General features: G+C 34.4%; 1 protein-coding gene across 4 annotated transcripts in view; it reads left to right on the top strand.

Annotated features, from left to right (window-relative positions):
• Positions 1-20437, top strand: part of LOC114349276 (uncharacterized) — a 599066-nt gene that overhangs the window by 402997 nt on the left and 175632 nt on the right. For all 4 annotated transcript variants that reach the window (XM_028299624.2, XM_028299662.2, XM_028299661.2 and 1 more), the window contains one exon: positions 14315-14550. In XM_028299624.2, coding sequence (XP_028155425.1) covers positions 14315-14550 — 236 coding nt within the window. The remainder of the gene's footprint in view (positions 1-14314; positions 14551-20437) is intronic.

Consider the following 20437-nt stretch of genomic DNA (forward strand, 5'->3'; position numbering starts at 1 on the left):
TTTTATCGCTGACTACAAGGTTGGTCATAAATTTTGTCTTTGAGGTGTTAATTTTAAGACCAATTATTTTTGACACTTTATAGAGCGTGTGCAGCATTTTTGAAGCTTTATCAACTCTATCAGATATTAAAACGATGTCATCGGCAAATCTTAGGTGGTTCAGATCCTCCCCGTTTATATTGATTCCCATATTATCCTCTCCTTCCATTTGCTTGAACATAAATTCAAGAACAGCTGTAAACAATTTCGGGGAGATAGTATCACCCTGTCTAATTCCACGTTCTATTCTAAATTTCTTGGTATCTTCATGAAGTCGAACACAAGCTGTACCAGTTTCGTAGATACTTTTAATCAAGGCGATATATCGGTAGTCAATGCGGCAGTCCGTCAATGCTCGAAGCATTTTATGATGATCTATAGTATCGAACGCCTTTTCATAATCCACGAATATAAGAAAGATAGGCTTGTTATACTCTGTGCACTTTTCTATATATTCTAGCTATAACTCAGTAAGCATAGTTCTAATCTCTTTTAAGTTGTCTGTTATAAGAACTATGTCGTCTGCGAATCGTAGGTGGGAGAGCCTTTCACCGTCGACATTTATTCCTTTGGCGTCCCACTCCAATTGTTTGTGACTACTATAACTCTATATCCCACCAGATTGAAACAATGGGAACCTTCTCTGGTTACACCTCCGAGGCTTCTAAAATTTGCAAGCCATATCGGATGCTGAGACTAAAGAAGATGAGGGAACTTTCGTGTTGCAACGAAATTGAAAATGGTTATTCATTTTTTATTTACATGTTTACTCTGATTGGAGTACGAAGGGAACCATTCTCGTTGGAACTTTACCGCGCTGAGCAGATGGGACGTGAATTATAAATTGTAAAATTCCCTCATCTTCTTTAGTCTCAGCATCCGTTATGGTTTGAAAATTTTAGAAGCCTCGGAGGTATAACCAGAGAATGTTCCCATTGTTTTCAATCTGGTGGGATGTAGAGTAATATTTTTAGTATTATTTTATGTGCATTATTTAGATTGAAAACTTACTCTATTTCGTATTAAGTTAGTCATAATTTACAAAGGATATGACAAAACAATTTGGTAAAAATATACCATCTGAAGTAAAATACTTAGTTGCTTACAAGTTACAATTCCTTGCAAAACCACTGCTTTATTCATCAACCCGATGCTGACTGACAGGAGATGGCTCAGAACTTGCACCACTTCTGTTCAACGTGTACATCTTAGATTTTCTACATTAGTCTTGCGACTAGACATAAATTCATATTATATACCCTATAAGAAACTTTAACTTCAGATTTAAAAAGTATTTAAAGATTATTTAAAAAGATGGAGACTGTTTTCTAATGCTAGCAAAACTAAGTATACTATTTTCGACTCAATAGGAAAATGGCATAAAGGAAACTAAGCAAACCTCTCCAAGATAAAATACTTCCAAATAATAACTGCCCTAAGTAGCAACGAATATACCCCATAAGAAAGTTTAACTTCAGATATAAAAACTATGAAAGGTTATTTAAAAAGATGAAGAGTGTTTTCTAATGCTAGCATAAATAAAGTATATTATTTTCGACTCAATAGTAAACAAGCATAAAGGAAACTAAGCAAACCTTTCCAAGATAAAATACTACCAAATAATAACTATTCTAAGTAACAACGAATCCAATCCCACTCTCTCGTTCATGACATGAACCATCTCAAAAAAAGCACTTATTAATTAAAAGCGCAGCTCAATTGCCTGCAGGTAGCAGGACTTGACCACTGTGATATAAGACTGCTTCTTCTTCTTTTAGTGCCTATTCGTTTCGAATATTGGCGATCATTCTGGCTATAATTATTTTATTAACTGATGCTTTAAATAGATTAGTTGTTGTTGTGGAGAACCATTTGCTCAGGTTCTTTAACCATGATATTCTTCTTCTCCCAATTCCTTGCTTTCCGAATACCTTACCTTAAAGGATTACCTTCAGTAATCTGTATTTAATGCTGTTTCTCATTATGTGTCCGAGATATTCTAACTTTCTCCCTTTCTCACTTTCTTTGCCCACTCTTCGTAATACGGTCTCGTTGGTTATCTTGTCCGTCCATGATATCCTTAGGATTCGCCTGTATAGCCACATCTCGAAGGCTTCAAATTTTTTCTTCATTGCTTCAGTGAGTGTCCAGGATTCAACTCCGTAATACAATATTGAGAAGATATAGGCTCGTAGGAGCCTTATTTTTATAAAAAAAATCAATGGGAAAATCCCAATAGTTGGCTGTATACCATAGTTTAAAAAACTCATACAGAAGTAAAAACTTCGAGATGTATTTTGGTATAAAATCGTTTATTTAAAAAAATATTTATAATGTCATGGATTGCAAAACGTTTTCGTTCTATACAGAACATCTTCAGTGCATCCTGCCGAGTAGTTTGAAACTAGCACACTGTATATAGTGTTATACTCTGGGCTAATTAGCAAAATACAAGGAAAAGTTATTTACCAGCAATTTTATTGCTGGAATCGAATTTTATTATTGTATGTATTAATAATATAGGTATGCAAAGTCCGCAGATAGTGTGCTACTTTTTTTATAAACAAAATGGCGCCCGAAAATCGTGTTTTTTTCAATTTTTGCTCTATAACTCCAAAGATTTTAACTTTACACCAAAAACACTTAAATAAAAATTCACCGCAATTAAATTTTGCATAGAGACGTGTTTTTTCCGATTTACTTCGACGAAAACTTTCCCCGGAAAGAGCGGGTTTTTCCAACAAAATCTTTAATTTTCAACTAAACTTTTAGATAAGTAATTTTTAATCAATAATTAAGTAACTTGGTAATATAAAAGCTCTTTTTGTATAGATTATAATTCCAGAAGCCGATGGAAATTGAATGAACAGTTTAGCAACAATTGAATTGTTAATTATAAATTTACGGTCGCTATAATAACGACAATAATTATGATGCATAAGAATAACTATGATGTTTCCATAAAAAGATACTATGCCTATCTAATGTACTTTACTGAATTGAAATTGGACTATTTAAGCGGCCTCAGGAATATTTTAAAATTATAAACAGTTCTTTGGCTAATAAACAAATAGAATATCTCGGGAAATGTTAAACTAAATTAAATTGTGAAAACGGTATGGGAAAAACAGTTGCATGCCGCTTCTTCTAAAAGAAAAAACGTTTAATTATGACGAGTGTTTCCTGAGATACAACCGGTGAAAGTTGACCGGAATTTACGGCAAAGATATAAACAATAGGATCATAATTTTCAAACCATCACCTTTTTATTTTTGTCCTCTTTCTCCATACCAATTTTCATATCTTTAAAATACTTATAACATATATTATTATAATAAAAACTATCGATAATACGTGTGAAAATTGCCAAAACTAGCAAAATTCCAATCAAAAATTAGGTTGGAGAAAATGTAACCCTCAAAGTTCAAAATCGGCATACGTTAAAAAAATGCATTTTCTCGGCTTCCCATGGAGCAATTTCCTTCATTTTTTTTTGTTCTCTGATAACTCGAGTGGAGCCATCGAACTAATGCATTATTAAATGTCAAACTTGCTTTTGTTTTGTTATAATAGATTAATTTATTTATAAGAACAGGAAACTACATATTTTTTCCAGTTGTTGGCTTTTTTTTAGATAAACCTACTACAAGTGTACCTTTTAATGTTAAAAACATAAATATTCTCATTTGAAAGCTGTATAATTATTTAAACAATTTTTATTTAAACAATTTAAAATTTTGTGTTATAATAAATAAATTAATTTGTTATAAAAAAACAAAAGCAAGTCTGACATTTAATAATGCGTTAGTTCGATGGCTCTACTCGAGTTACTTCGGAACAAAAAAAGAATGAAGGAAATTGCTCCACGGGAAGCCGAGAAAATGCATTTTTTTAACGTATACCGATTTTGAACTTTGAGGGTTACATTTTCTCCAACCTAATTTTTGATTGGAATTTTGCTATTTTTGACAATTTTCACACGTATTATCGATAGTTTTTATTATAATAATATACGTTATGAGTATTTTAAGGATATGAAAATTGGTACGGAGAAAGAGGACAAAAATAACAAGGTGATGGTTTGAAAACTATGATCCTATTGTTTATATCTTTGCCGTAAATTCCGGTCAACTTTGACCGGTTGTATCTCAGGAACTACTCATCATAATTAAACGTTTTTTCTTTTAAAAGAAGCGTCCTGCCGCTGTTTTTGGCATTTAGTTTAATATTTCCCGAGTTATTCTATTTGTTTATAAGCCAAAAAATTCTTTATAATTTTAAAATATTCCTGAGGCCGCTTAAATAGTCCAATTTCAATTCTGTAAAGTACACTAGATAGGTATAGTGTCTTTTTATGAAAAAATCATAGCTATTCTTATGCATCATAATTATTGTCGTTATTATAGCGACCGTAAATTTTTAATTAACAATTCAATTGTTGCTAAACTGTTCATTCAATTTCCATCGGCTTCTGGAATTATAATCTATACAAAAAGGGCTTTTACATTACCAAGTTATTTATTTATTGATTAACAATTACTTAAATATCTAAAATTTTAGTTGAAAATTAAAGATTTTGTTGGAAAACCCGCTTTTTCCGGGGACAGCTTTCGTCGAAATAAATCGGAAAAAACACGTCTATGCAGAATTTAATTGCGGTGAATTTTTATTTGAGTATTTTTGGTGTAAAGTTAAAATCTTTGGAGTTATAGAGCAAAAATTGAAAAAAACACGATTTTTGGGCGCCATTTTGTTTATAAAAAAAGTAGCACACTATCTGCGGACTTTGCATACCTATATTATTAATATATACAATCATAAGATTCGATTCCAGCAATAAAATTGCTGGTAAATAACTTTTCCCAAAAATGGCCTATTCTCCGATAATCAGCCCAGACTATTAACGCCATCATATATGGTTTACATAATATAATATATTAAAATTTTATGACTACAAGTCGATGTTAATAGATATAGTGGAACACATGCTAAAAGGGTGCCATGGTTCCCTGCTCGAAGATGCTAGGTACTTGCCAATTCAATGGGCACAGTCCAACTGGTTGGTCGTATTTATTTAACTGGTCGTACGTATTTTCATAATCGTAGACGAATTTCCAGTTTGCTTCGAGAGTACCAGTCTTTTGAATTTTTTTGAAAGATTTTCTGGCCTGTTCTATTTTTGAATCTTGGTATCCTGAACATCCCAGGTACTTGAACTTATTGATTTGTTTTAAAATTGGTTTCTTCGGATTGACATCACTTTGGTTTACTTAATGTTTAATGTAAAATAACATAAACATATTAATATTTACCCTGTGTAACCCATAAATCCATAAAACCAAATATCCAGAAACTCGACATTGATAACTACCAGGTTTCTAACAGGGTGTTTGGTAACAAATGGGCTATAGCTTAACCTTAGATTACTGAGCTTAAAATAGGTCGATTTAAGCTAACTTACCTTAGTACGATTGATAATAACCGAAATACAGGGTGTCAAAGTTAAACTTTTATTTTATTTATTCTTGAACATTTCCTGACAGGCATGGGATAACAACACGAAATTTGGTAAGCGGGAGTTTTTTGGGACAAGAAATCTAAATTTGCCACCAATAATGATGTATTTATTACCCAGATGGCGCCACATACGTCTTTCAGCGCTCATTTAATACGTTCAATTTTTTTTATCCCCCACTCTACATACTTTTTGAATCAAAATTTTTATTATATTAATATTTTTACATAAAAAAGATATACTACATTCATTTTGCAAAACTTAACCGTTTTCGATATAAACTCATTTTAAATCTGCGATGCAACATAATTTTTTGCGTAATATTATTGTAGTCGGAGAGATAGAAGCGGATTTTGTGCGTGATAAGTAATATGGAAAAACTGTACGGGGATATGTTGAATTAGTTGTGTACATGACTTTTACCAACGACCGGAAACCAGAGTTGGGGCCGAGGGTAGTTATAAGGGGTCAAAGTCGCGGATTTTATTATTTTTTTTTATGACGCTCATGATCGAGATAGTGCACCAACATTTGGGAATAAGTATGTCATGACGTAACTAAGTAAAATCTCTAGGGGCGGAACGCTGCGTGGCCGACAAAGGGGTGAGGGTAGGGGTGAATATAAAAAATATAAAGGGTTTTTTGAGACGTTCGTGATTGAGATAGTGGACCAAAATTTGGGAATAAGTAGATCATGACATTACTAAGTAAAATGCCCAGAGCCGGAAACCAGAGTTGGGGATGAGGGTAGTTATAAGGGGTCAAAGTCGACGTTTTTATTATTTTTTTTGTGACGCTCATGATCGCGAGAGTGCACCAAAATTTGGGAATAAGTAGGTCATGACGTAACTAAGTAAAATCTTCAGGGATGGCACGCTGCGTGGCCGACAAAGGGGTGGGGCAGGGGTGAATACAAAAAATATAAGGGGTTTTTTTGCGACGTTCGTGATTGAGAGAGTGCACCAAAATTTGGGAATAAGTGGACCAGGACATAACTAAGTAAAATCCTTAGAGCCGGAAACCAAAGTTGGGCATGAGGGTAGTTATAAGGGGTCAAAATCGCCGTTTTTATTTTTTTTTAACGCTCATGATTGAGTTAGTGCACCAAAATTTGGAAATAAGTAGGTCATGAGGTAACTAAGTACAATCTCCAGGGGTGGAACGCTGCGTGGCCGATAATGGGTTGGGGGTAGGTGTGAATATAAAAATTATAAGGGGTTTTCTGCGACGTGCTAGATTGAGATAGTGCACCAAAATTTGGTAATAAGTAGACCATGACTTGGCTAAGTAAAATCCCCAGAGCCGGAAACCAGAGTTGGGGATCAAGGTAGTTTTAAGGGGTCAAAGTCTCAGTGTGTATTATTTTTTTTGTGACCCGGCACAATATTTGTCCCCCACGCTGTGTTCCGCCCCTGAAGATTTTACTTAGTAATGTCATGATCTACTTATTCCCAAATTTTGGTGCACTATCTTGATCACGGACGGCAAAAAAAACCCATATATTTTTATACTCAGCCCTGCCTACCACCCCTTTGTACCCCAAGCAGCGTTCCGACCCTAAAGATTTTACTTAGTTACGTCATAACCTACTTACTCCCAAATTTTGGTGCACTATCTCCATCATGAGCGCCACAAAAAAAATAATAAAAACCGCGACTTTTACCCCTTATAACTACCCTCGTCCGCCACTCTGACTTTCCGCCTCTGTGGATATTACTTAGTTATGTCATGGTCTACTTATTTCCAAATTTTGGTGCACTATCTGAATCACGAACGTCGCAAAAAACCACTTACATTTTTTTATATTCACCCCTGCCCCACCCCTTTGTCGGCCGCGCAGCGTTCCACTCCTGGATATTTTACTTAGTTACGTCATGACCTACTTATTCCCAAATTTTGGCGCGCTATCTCGATCATGAGCGTCACAAAAAAAATAATAAAAAACGGAATTTTGACCCCTCATAACTACCTTCCTTCCTCACTCTGGTTGCCAGCTCTGGGGATTTTAATTATTTATGTCATGGTCTACTTATACCCAAATTTTGGTGCACTATCTCAATTACGAACATCCCAAAAAACCCCTTATATTTTTTATATTCACCCCTACCCCCACCCCTTTGTCGGCCACGCAGCGTTGAGCCCCTAGAGATTTTACTTAGGTACGTCATGACCTACTTATTCCCAAATTTTGGTGAACTATCTCGATCATGAGCGTCATAAAAAAAAATAATAAAAACAGCGACTTTGGCCCCTTATAACTACCCTCGTCCCCAACTCTGGTTTCCGGCCGTTGGTGAAAGTCATGTACACAACTAATTCAACATATCCCCGTATAGTTTTTCCATATTACTTATCACGCCCAAAATCCGCTCCCAGCTCTTACACTAAAATAATTGTGCAAGTTCTATTATTTATGTTATTGCAACGCAAACTCCATTTGAAGAAATTTGCGATACATTTTCGGAAATTATTGTGGACTTAAGTTTATTTTTCGTGTGTAACTACAATGATATAGTTATATTCGGCAAACAATAATTATGTTGCATCACAGATTTAAAATTTCGAAAACGGTTAAGTTTAGCGAGATGAATGTAGTATATCTTTTTTAAGTAAAAATATTAAGAAAATAAAAATTTTGATCCAAAAAGATATAGACGGGGGGATAAAAAAAATTGAACGTATTATTTGAGCGCTGAAAGACGTATGTGGCGCCCTCTGGGCAACACATCATTTTTGGTGGCGAATTTAGATTTCTCGTCCCAAATAAACCCCGCTTACCAAATTTCGTGTTGTAAGCTCATGCTTGTCAGGAAATATTTAAGAATAAATGAAATAAAAGTTTAACTTCGACACTCTGTATTTTGGTTATTATCAACTTTGTACTAAGGTAAGTTATCTTACATGGACCTATTTTAATCTCAGGAATCTAAGGTTAAGCTTTGGCCCATTCTTTACCAAACACCCTGTATAAGGCAAATTTGAGAAAAACAAATGGTGGAAAAATAGATGTGAATAAAGCATAAAACACACATTCATAATAGTACTCCATTTTAATTAACAGGATTCTTTTTAAATTGGTTAATAAATTACCTAGCACCATTTGGCTAATTTCTTAAAGCAACTCCTAGTCATCAAAATATTTTAAATCGTAGTAGGTACAACATTAATAGTACGAGAGAGTGAGAATAAATTGACAATAATGCGACAATTTTTCGAAAAATCGTTGTCTGGAAAGAGACATGAGAGCCCGGAGGGCTCGAGTGACTATTGCCGAATGAAAATAAGTTTGAAAACAAAATTGGAGCATTATTTTCTTAGTTATTCTTACAATCAAGTGATATTCGACAAGTTATCTTTTAATACTTACATGTAAAATTCAAGTCTTTGTGTAAACATATTCAGTGACATTTATCCCAATTAATTTGACACACATTTTTCAACTTGTCAAAGTGAACAGCACAGTTTTTTTTGGGAGGTGAAAATCTTCTAAAGACTTCTGGGAAGGTGTCCCAAGTGTGTTGGATTCAACTCTCTACGCCTAACTGTAGCGAGCCGCCTACCAACTAAACTCACCTCCTCTTTCTCCAACCGGCGGGCCAGGAACCGACCTTAGCGGGCATAGCTCTGACCCGCCAGCTTTGCTCGTCACCCCCGTCTAGCACTCTCTGCGTGCGCTCTGTGACTGTCATGACAACCCGGTTTCGCCACCCCATCCACGCATGCAGCCAGTCAGGGTCCGTAAGGCAACCGACCTATCTGCATGATAATGGGTGAGGGGGCGCGACCACGCTAACATCCCATCCACCGTAAACTGGCTAAGAATTACTAAACAGTTAGTGAGAACAACTAAACTTTCATTCCCCACCTCCTGTAGGAGTGGCCCATTCATCTATACACTCACAACACAACAAGATATAAGCACATGAAAAACAAAACATCTAACATTAACTAACACTAGGATTAAAAATTCTTTTATTTTAAATGACTGCCCCGGCAGAAGTGGGAGTTGTATATTGGCTACCCACCCCGGTCGGCGCAAAACGACACGACATGTTCAAAAGAAATACAAACAGATTATCTTTGTTGGAGTCTCCTCTCTCTTTCTTCCTTATGCTTCATCGTTTCAGTGCACATGATCAAGTCAAACATTTTTTCATTCATAATGCATTAATTCTTGGGGCTCACCCAGAGGGGACCCTATCCTCAGCTGCAGCGAGGTTCGCCCTGCATGATACATATACAGGGCATACGAATATCACGTGGTGCGCGCCATCCACTACTCCACACTCGGTACACAGATCGTCCTCAGTCTTTCTTATACGATATGTATATGACCGAAAGGATCCATGCCCCGTCAAAAATTGTGTGAAATAATAGTTAACGCGCCTGTGTCTGCATTCATACCACCTCACTACATCAGGGATAAGGGTCCTCGTCCAGGCGGCTTTGCCTGTTTCTCTTAACCACTGATCCTGCCAACTTTCCAGGCTTCTTCTTCTTTCTTCTGGTCCTGAACTTATAGCTCCGTTACCCCTTCGATGCATTCGTACCCTCTCCTCTGTCATAATGTGCACCGGCACAGCTCCGGCCACTACCTGTAGGGCAACGGTTAATACGGTTCTGTACGCGCTACACACTCTGATCAGGGGTTTTCTTTGCGCTCTGAGAAGCGTCTCTGTATTTGGCTTTATTTACGACCTTATGCCACACTGGGGCCCCGTATAATATTATTGACATAATGGATTGTAGCATTACTGCCTGTTTGTGTGATCCAGGGCCTCCTATATTCGGCATTAATTTTTGTAGGACTGAGGTCCTTGCCTCCGCTTTCCGACATGCTTCCTGTATATGTGGGCCGAATGACCTTCTGTCGTCGAAGATTATTCCCAAATACTTAATTGTTTTCTGGGGTTTTAGTTCGGAGCCTCTGAACCGAAAATTAATGTCTTTTCGATCCCGCCGTCCCCTCAAGATAATTATCTCAGTCTTTTCTACTGCCAATTTTAAATCGTTGTTCTCTATCCATTTCGCGGTTTTTTCTATTGCTGTGTTTACTTTATGTATGATGCCCCGATTCGTGTCGTCCTCGATTAGTAGGGCTAGGTCGTCTGCGTATGCTATTGCCCTTACTCCTTGTGTTCTATTTACCTCTAGTACCCCATTGTATAATATGTTCCATAGTGTGGGTCCCAGGACTGACCCTTGGGGTACTCCAGCAGTCATATTCATCTTATTTTTCTTCGTTATGCATACGCTTCTTTCCGATAGGTAGTCCTTGAACAGCACAGTTTAGTAAATATTCAGTTGAATTTATCAATAAAATGTTAAAATTATTTATAAATACAGTTTTATTCATGAAATAATCTTACAGAAATGCAATCGAGCGCTTAAAATTGCCGATTTTTATTGTCGTCGTGATAATTTGACATGAGATGCGAAACTAAAAGTTTATTATGGTTCATTTTCTTAAATGTGACAGTTGCCAAAACTACAGTGGTGTTAAAAAGTCCTGCATCACCTTACCAAATACGCGGTCTGTTGTAGATTTTTACTTGTTCAACATATGTACTTCTTAATGACTCTAATTACTATAGATTGATAACTGGTCACTGCGGATGCTATTTCGCGACTAGATTTGTCGTTTTTATGGTGAAAAATAATTTCAAAACCCTTTTCGTTCGATAATTTAGTTTGTTTGGTCTGGGATAACATTTTTACCCAAGAAGCAATTGGACGTAATATTACGACGTCTTAACGTTGGATTAAATGCCCCAACGTTAATACGCGACGTTGCGACGACGGTCAGAAAACCGCTATTTGCACCTAAGTGGGGAATAGAAATACGGGTTGCCTCGACGTCCCCCTCTCGACTTCTCAGCTCGAGATATTTTATCGTCAAATTACGTTGGTTTTTTAGGACTTTGGTCTTGTAAAGTAATAGTATAATATTCTCTACCACAGAAGTACGGCCGACACACTTAATTTTTACCAAATAGGTTAATAATCTTGGAGGATATTAAATCATCAGAAACTAAGATTCATGACGGCCTGTTGATACTTATTTAAGTAGGTTCCTTTTCTATTCAGAATATAACCTAAGTGACTTGTATAATTATTTTATTAATCATCTGCCTCATTGCATAATGCGGTCGAAAATTTACAAACGCAAGGAAGTGTACTGTTAAACTAGGTATAAAAATTGCTAAAAACTGAAAGCGCCTCAGAAATTTACAGATTAAATCGAACAAAACGGTAAAAATAGAAATAACCATCGTAATTAAAAAAACATATTATTATGTCTAGACCCATACAAAATTATCCTTGATTTATATATAAACAAAATTCGTTAATTAAAATAAAATATTCATTAAAATCTAGCAAAAAAATTGCGAAACATTATGTTTCAAAAAATGGCTGAACCATGGCGATCTTTCATTAATGGCGGATTTGACTCGCGACCTAAATTGCACTACATTTTAACTGATTTGGACAAGGACACCCCCTGCCGACCTTTAGTATAACCTATTTTTACGTTGCACACCTCGAATTTACCTATTGGTATACCTAATACGTCCTAAAGTAAGTGCAAACAACCTGGTCTTGACGACAGACTCCCGACGACCGGTCGTCGTCGTGAACACGCCTTAATCTGGTGGTAGATGCTTGTGTATGTACATCAGGCAGCTTAAACCAAAGGGTTTTATGAATGCATTTATTAATCTACTTATAGTTTGTTATTTTTATTTGTTGCATATGTTTACCTCATGAAAATCTTTAGTCCCATTTTGAGTAATTAGCTGTTCAGGTTATGTATGTGCCATTTTCAGAAAGTTTAGCTTTTTGTCTGTAAAAGGATGTTGAATGTCTAAAAGCTTTTGATTTCTTTTTTCCATGCATTTCCCCTTCATTTTGAGACATTCTTTTTCTCAAATAACAACTATATATATCTTTTTAACTATATAGGTTTTTTATTCAATAAATTGTTATTGTTAATATACTGTTTATAGAAAAACTAGAAAAACCAAGTGTAAAAAAGTAAGGTTATGTTATGCAATGTAATATCTTTCATATTATAGTCATACAAGTCAAGTCAGATAGGCCCTAATCAGCAAATTTTTACGTCGTTTTGTAGTTGGAAACTAAACAACCAATTGTCGAAAATTTACTTTACGACGTTGGATAGTCGTCGACGTTTTTTAGTAAATTACAGGTATCTCATAAAAAAACCTTTGACGTCAGGTTAACGTATACAATTTTACTTAAGTATTACGTTGTTATTACCTACGTTGTATTGTCGTTCTCACCTTCCCGCAAGTACACGCAGCAATCTACCATATACCTACTGAGAAAACACCCGACGTCTCCTGAACGTTGGGTCCGATACTAATAAATACTCTGTAATCCCCGACGTTGAGCAGTCGTTAAATGTCTTCCAGTAAATTACATTGTAGTATATAGGTTATACCCGACGCGCGACGTCAGCTTAACGTTAAACCTTAACCTAATAATTAACGTTGGTATTCTCAACGTTGGATTGTCGTTGTCGTCTTCCCGAAAAATACGTCTACCATACTCGATAAAACACCAACGTCCTGTGAACGTTGGCATCTATCCTAAAAAATACGTTGTAATTCCCGACGTTGAGTAGTCGTTGATGTATGCCACTTAATTGCACTTATAGTACAGATAGGTTAAGAGCGACGTCAGCTTAACGTCAAACCTTATCCTAATAATTGACGTCGTTATTCCCGATGTCGGTTGGTCATCAGATTATATGACTTATTAGCAGCAACGTTGGTCCATAGGAAAAACAGACGTTGTCCTTGGTTAAGGCTTATTGTCAACCAATTTTGTCCTTAAATTTAACGTCCCATTAAGACAAAATTGGTTGCAGGTCGTAAAATTGCTACTTGGGTACCTTTTTATCAAAAATCAAAGAGCGAATAAATATGTTAGGGTAACTAAAGTGTTTATATATAGTCAAAATATGTGGCAAATTTGTCATTAAGATTCAATTTAATAGTACTTTAACAACTTAATAATCACCTCATAATTTTTTCGGATTATGGGAAATCGCTTCAATCAGATTATTTTAATCTTTTCTATAGAATTTTGAGCTAGTAATTAAAAAACGTTAATAAGTATACCGATAATGCTAATTACAAGCACAAACTTAAAATGAATTAGCGAAAATATACAAAAAACTTGTGTTAAACCTCAAAAACTATAAGGCGCTTAGGTGATGCAGGACTTTTAACACCACTGTAGGAAACTCGTTGTAAGTAAATAAAAAGAAATAAATCTACCTATACTAAATTTACAATTAAGATGCAGTAGAAATAAACAAACCAAGATAAGTTAAATGCTACTAGGATCACTCCCAAATCATAATTTACAATGTATATACATTGTAAATCCCAAATCATGATTTCCAAAGTTTATACATTGTAAATTTATGATTCGGGAGTGCTCCTAGTAGTATTTAACGTGTCTTGGTTTGTTTATTTCTACTGCATCTTGATTGTAAATTTAGTTTAAAAATATTTCCAGTATAATAATCTAGGTAGAAAATTCCCACTATAGTAATAATAATCTGATTGGACAGAATTAACCGTGATGAAAAATCTTACTACACGATTGGAAATTAAAATTATTAAAAAATAATCTATTAAATATTATGACTTATTACTAATATTTTATTTTATGCATTTAAACAATAAAAATATGTATTTTCATTACGTTATTATTGTTTATTTACAGCCGAGGTGGATGGCTATGGGCCATATAAACCAGTACCACCACCAAAACCACTACCTCAACAACCAGGAGTCGTACAAGAACAACAATCTTCTAGCAGCACTCCACCTCCCTACAGAATGCCCCCGTATCCGTTGTACAATGAACCAAGCATACCCGGCGCCACTGTGCTAGATCCACCCATAGCCACCTCTAGTCCTGCCCCTCAGGGTCTCCATACACATTCCAGTAAATTTCCGGTAAGTTTTAACTTGATCAGTTTATAACTATGTTATAAGTAAACGGTTCATAAAGTTATATTTCACTATGTGAAAACAGTTTAAAACAAAATACATACGATCTGAAACTGCTTTTTTGTGATATGTCTAATTTAAGTAATTACATTTTTAATTAACTAATGATTGACATTCCGATTTCCACTCTGGAAATAATTCTCAAAAAGAGTATTTTAGAAACTTTGGGAAGATGTACAGTTGCGGTTTCTATACAGGGTGTCCAGAAACTCTACCGACAAACGAAGACAGGAGATTCCTCAGATAATTTTAAGACAATTTAACCCAATTCACCTAGTCCGAAAATGCTTCCTAAGGGAGTTAGAGCTCTTTGAAGATGGCGTCATGTAATTAGTTTTTCTTAAATACCTACAGAACGCTTCTATTTAGAAAAACGAAAATTAGTATGCGTATTTACTTTTCAGAAATGAATCGATTCCATCCATTGTGAATTTCTAGTACCGGTCATAGGCGTCCGTTTTGGGTAGGGCAACGGTTATTTTATCGCTTAACTTTTTTGTCTTTAATTTTTAAGCATTTTGACTCTAAATTATTAAATTATGAGGTATTCTAGTACTAAAAGATACTCTTACTTTAAGTCGACAGGATACACCGTTTTCTAGAAAAATCGGTTTGAAAATTTTTCGTTCTTGAATTTCAAAAAAGAAGACTAAAAAAAATTATTTAGAAAGATGAAAACTCGTACATTTATTTATATTCAAGAGATTAATCGATTTCATTAATGGTGATTTTCTATTACCGGTCATAGGCGTCCGTTTTGGGTAGGTCAACAGTTACTTTATAGCATAAATTTATTGTCTTTAATTTTTAAATATTTTTGACACTAAGATTATTCAATTATCAGATATTCGAGTACTAAAAATTACTCTTGTTTAAGTTGATAAAATGCATCGTTTTTTTTTAATTTTTTTCAATTTTTTTTTCAAATTTCCAAAACTAAAAACTTTCAAATCGATTTTTCTAGAAAACGGTGTGTCCTACCGACTTAAATTAAGAGTACCTTTTAGTACTAGAATACCTCACAATTTAATAATCCAGTATCAAAAATGCTTAAAAGTTGAAGACAAAAAAGTTATGTGATAAAATAAACGTTGCTCTACCCAAAACGGACGCCTATGACCAGTACTAGAAATATTCGCAATGGATGGAATCGATTCATTTCTGGAAAGTAAATACGTATACAAATTTTCGTTTTTCTAAATGGAAGCGTTCTGGAAGTATTCAAGAAAAACTAATTACATGAGGCCATCTTCAAAGAGCTCTAGCTCCCTTAGGAAGCATTTTCGGACTAGGTGAATTGGGTTAAATTATCTTAAAATTATCTGAGGAATCTCCTGTCTTCGTTTGTCGGTAGAGTTTCTGGACACCCTGTATAGTTTACACCTTCCTTTTTATATTATAATACTGTAAAATCGTAGTGTGGTACGGATTTACTAAATGTCAAATTACGTGTCAAAAATTTCCCGCGTATTGAAAAATAAAATCAAAAGCTATTAAACGCGTTCAAAATGCCTATATGCATTTGAATGACGCACAAAACCAAGAGCAATTGCCAAACTCGATAATTTTACTCAAATTACTCATTTTGTTACATTTTGTAAAATAGACTTATTTTATTTTGATTTTTTAATTTTAATCAACCTATTCTGGGTCCGCCACTGTGTGTAACGTCACTTTGACGTAAAAAGTGCGTTTAAACGAGGTAAAAAAATTCAAAAAATTGGCCACTGGATATTCAAGTGTGTAAACTATTCAGTGATCACAGCTGTACCTACATATAACCTAATTTTATTAGGTTATGTATGTCTTTTCAAATATTGACATAATTGGCATTGATCTTATAGGCCACAGGAAATGGGTGGTTGAAAAAAATTTTGGGAAAATAATATCACCCTCAAATTTTTTTTTCAACCACACATTTGCTGTGGCCTGCAAGGCCAAGTGTGTCAATTTTTGAAAAGGCATACATAACCTAATAAAACTAGGTTATACATCTTCATGGAATTTTTAAAAATAAAATTTTTTGAGAACGATTTTAGAAGTGGAAATCGAAAGGTAAACATTAGTCAATTCAAAAAATAATTTTCATTACCAATAATTGTGACTTAATCCCATTTAAACATAATAGACCAGAACGGATCTGTGAAAAATCGTCTATTTTTGGATGTGCGAGGTGGCATTCGGATTTTTGCAGATAAAGTTAGGTGACAGCTTCAATAATAATAATTGACTTATGCTCCTTCTCAAATATGCCCGGAACATTAGTAAAAAAATTAAAATATATAAAAATTTCGAAAAACATCGATTTTTTTCTACTTTCTTTGCTTATAACTTTAAAACGATTCATTTTGGAAAAATGTCGTGGGGAAATAAAATAAAGATAATTGAATTTTGTATCATATTCGTCCGGTTAAAAATGTCTTAAATTATTAACCTTTCTGTAAAATAGCAATAAATACGAAATAAGGGGGCAAAATAAGCCTGTTTTTATTAAATGTTTTTCAACCACTTTGGTTGCACTTAGAACCTTCGTAATTCGCTTAGAAAATTCTTACAATTCTTACATTATACTTAAATTGTCCACCAAATTTCATTAAAATCGACTTAATAGATTTTGCATAATAATTTTGCAATCTAAATATTTTAAAAAAGTTAAAATTTTTTAAAAACTTTCTGAACAAAAAGCAGACTATTTAGAAGTTGGCTAATTTTTTTTACATATAAAGAGGCGCTCTACCTATCTAATACATTTCACAGAGCTAAAATTGGATTATTTAACCGGCGTCCGCACTGTTTTGAAGTTATAAACAATTTTTTGGCTTATAAACAAATACAGTGAGGACATTTGAGTTGGAATAAATTCATTTTTCAGTTATTTATCAAATAAATATTTTTTTCTGTTTTAAGGACAACAGTAAAATATATTTCGAATTAAATAAATTATAGGCTTTCTTCTTTTTGTCTCAATTAATTTAAAAAAAATGGGCACCCTGTATAAATAATTATGTTAATGTCTGTATTAGTGAATAGAGAATTAAATAACCTTTCGAATAAGCTAGCACACGACCTCTATCCTCATTTAAAAAAGTCATCGATTAGGTCATCGCACTCAGATGGATGACGTCATTAGTATGATATATATGCCAAGAAATTATAATTTAAATATAAAAATTGGCCTGTTTCAGGATTTATCTCCAGAGTCGCTCATTCTCGAAAAAAATGAATTTATTCCAACTCAAATGTCCTCACTATATTTGTTTATAAGCCAAAAAATTGTTTATAACTTTAAAACAGTGCTTAGGCCGCTTAAATAATGTGTATTAGATAGGCAGAGTGCCTTTTGATATGTAAAAAAATTATCAAACTTCTAAATGGTCTACTTTTTGTTCAGAAAGTTTTTAAAACATTTGAACTTTTTTAAAAAAATTTAGATTGCAAAATATTATGCAAAATCTTTTTTTTTTCTTCCTTATTGGCTTTGGATTACTTGATCCATTCAGCCACGATTAGTGATGTGAGTTGTAAAATTACATAACTTACGTTACATAAATTACACGTAACTTACGGTAATATTACATGATACCCGTAACTTAATGTAATTTATGTAATTTTTGGAATTTACGTAATTTATGAAATTTAACGTAACTTATGATAAATTTACATAAATTACCGTAATTTATGTAATTACTGGTAAAATTACATATATTATGGCAACTTATGCGCGCGCAATTGTCGTAAGTGCGGTGCGCCGGTGCCGGCGCGCGCGAACCAGTGGGTGCTATTACGCTCGTCGCTCGTTAGTCGTTCCTTAGTCTGAGTCAGGCAGGTTATGTTTACATTTCTGTTATTGTATGTGTAATGTGTATGTATAAGTTAGTTTTCGACTGTTCTTTCTCTATTCATTCACGCAGCGTTGGTTACTTTACATTTATTTATAAGGAAGCACAGAAACTATAAGGTAAGAAATATATTATTTCTACAAACAGCAAAACACGTGCCGGTGATGTCCATAGCAACCTTAGATTGGGAAACACAGGGGCGGGCCTATCGCATATCGACTGTACGTTAAATCTAACGCGCGTCATTTTATATGTGGCTACAGTACTTAATTCTGAATTCGGTTTACCAAGTTTTATTCGATTTTTTAGATTAGTTTACTGTACAATAACTATAAGAATGATAGGAGCAACGGGGGTACTTGTGCATGTAGCATGTGTAATTGAATTACACTGACATAACTTACTAAATAAAAAATTTTGATAACGTTGAGGGCAAAATAATGTAGTTGTCCGATCCAGTATTCTGCTTATTCGAATTTCATTAAATTGTTACACAGATTCAATTTTAATCTTTCTTCTATTTAAGGATGCCTAACAATTTTTTATGCCCTCGTGCCCATCAAATACTTTGAAAAATAATGTTTTTTCCCTTCTTAATGTTTAAGTCTACCTGAATATTTTTTTTAGGTCATAAAACATGGTGAAACGTAAGACAGATATCTGGCTTTATTTTGAAGTGTTACCTGCGGGTTCTTCTAATCAAAAGACCATAAATGTGAGGTGTAAATTTTGCAAGAGTGTACATGCAAAAAATGCTACAAGAATGAAATCTCATCTTCAACAATGCACTTATGTGCCGCATATGATAAAACTTAAATTCAATATTTTAACTCCAAAGTCAAAGGGGAATCACTCTAAATTTCCATTTGAAACATCCATGAAAAAGATCACATCGGCAAAATTGGATAACGATAACACTGATGCTGCTTGTACATCATCAACGGTTTCCACAGCATCAACATCTGCTTCTGATAACATTCATGTGGAAACACCTGTTTGCACAAAAATCAACAGAATACAATCATTTTGTGATCGAATGACACACGAACAAAATAACGAATTGAATATTTTGCTTGCTAGAGCTATTTACACCAGTTCAGCACCACATTCAATTACCGAGAATGAAGATTGGAAATTGTTTTTTAAAAAAATTAGACCTTCATACACCTTACCATCGAGATATATGTTATCAAATCGTCTCCTGACCGAAGAGTACGAGCGAGTTGAAGTTCAAGTTAATGATAAAATTAAGCAAGCTGACAATTTATCATTGCAATGCGATGGTTGGTCCAACTTGCGAAATGAAAGTGTAATTAATTTCATTGTTACAACACCCGAACCGTTATTTGTCAAATCAGTACTAACAAAAGCAGAGAAGCATACCGCAGAATATATAACAAAATTAATGGTTGAAGTTCTGGAGGAGTATGGACCTAAAAAATTTTTCGCTATTGTGACTGATAACGCAAAGAATATGAGGAAGGCTGTGAGACAATGTGAAGAGATGTATCCCCATCTTGTATCATACGGCTGTTTAGCGCACACATTACATTTATTGTGCAGCGATATTTTGAAATTATCTTCAATAGAGACACATTTGTCACATATTATACATATCGTTAAAACTATTAACCAGTGTCAAGTACTGAGAGCTCAATTCACAGAAATAAGAAATGAGATGAAGTGTGGAGTGTCTCTTAGCCTACCTGTAAAAACAAGATGGGGTTCACATGTAAAATGTCTTCAAGATCTGACTAAATGCAAGTCCGTCCTACAACGTCTAGCAATATCTCCAGATAAAACAATTCAAGATAGAATACGCAGCGCAAAAGCAAATTTACTTGATGAAGGATTCTGGATAAATTCTAGCGCTCTTGTTGAATTGCTTAAGCCAATTACTGAAGCAATAACACGTCTTGAAGGAGATTCTTCGTCAATTCATTTGGTTTGTGAAACTTTCGCGAAAATCGGTAGTAACATATCTACTCATTTAG

Source organism: Diabrotica virgifera, chromosome 3 (assembly GCF_917563875.1).
Source record: "Diabrotica virgifera virgifera chromosome 3, PGI_DIABVI_V3a".
In the NCBI taxonomy this organism is placed as follows: domain Eukaryota; kingdom Metazoa; phylum Arthropoda; class Insecta; order Coleoptera; family Chrysomelidae; genus Diabrotica; species Diabrotica virgifera.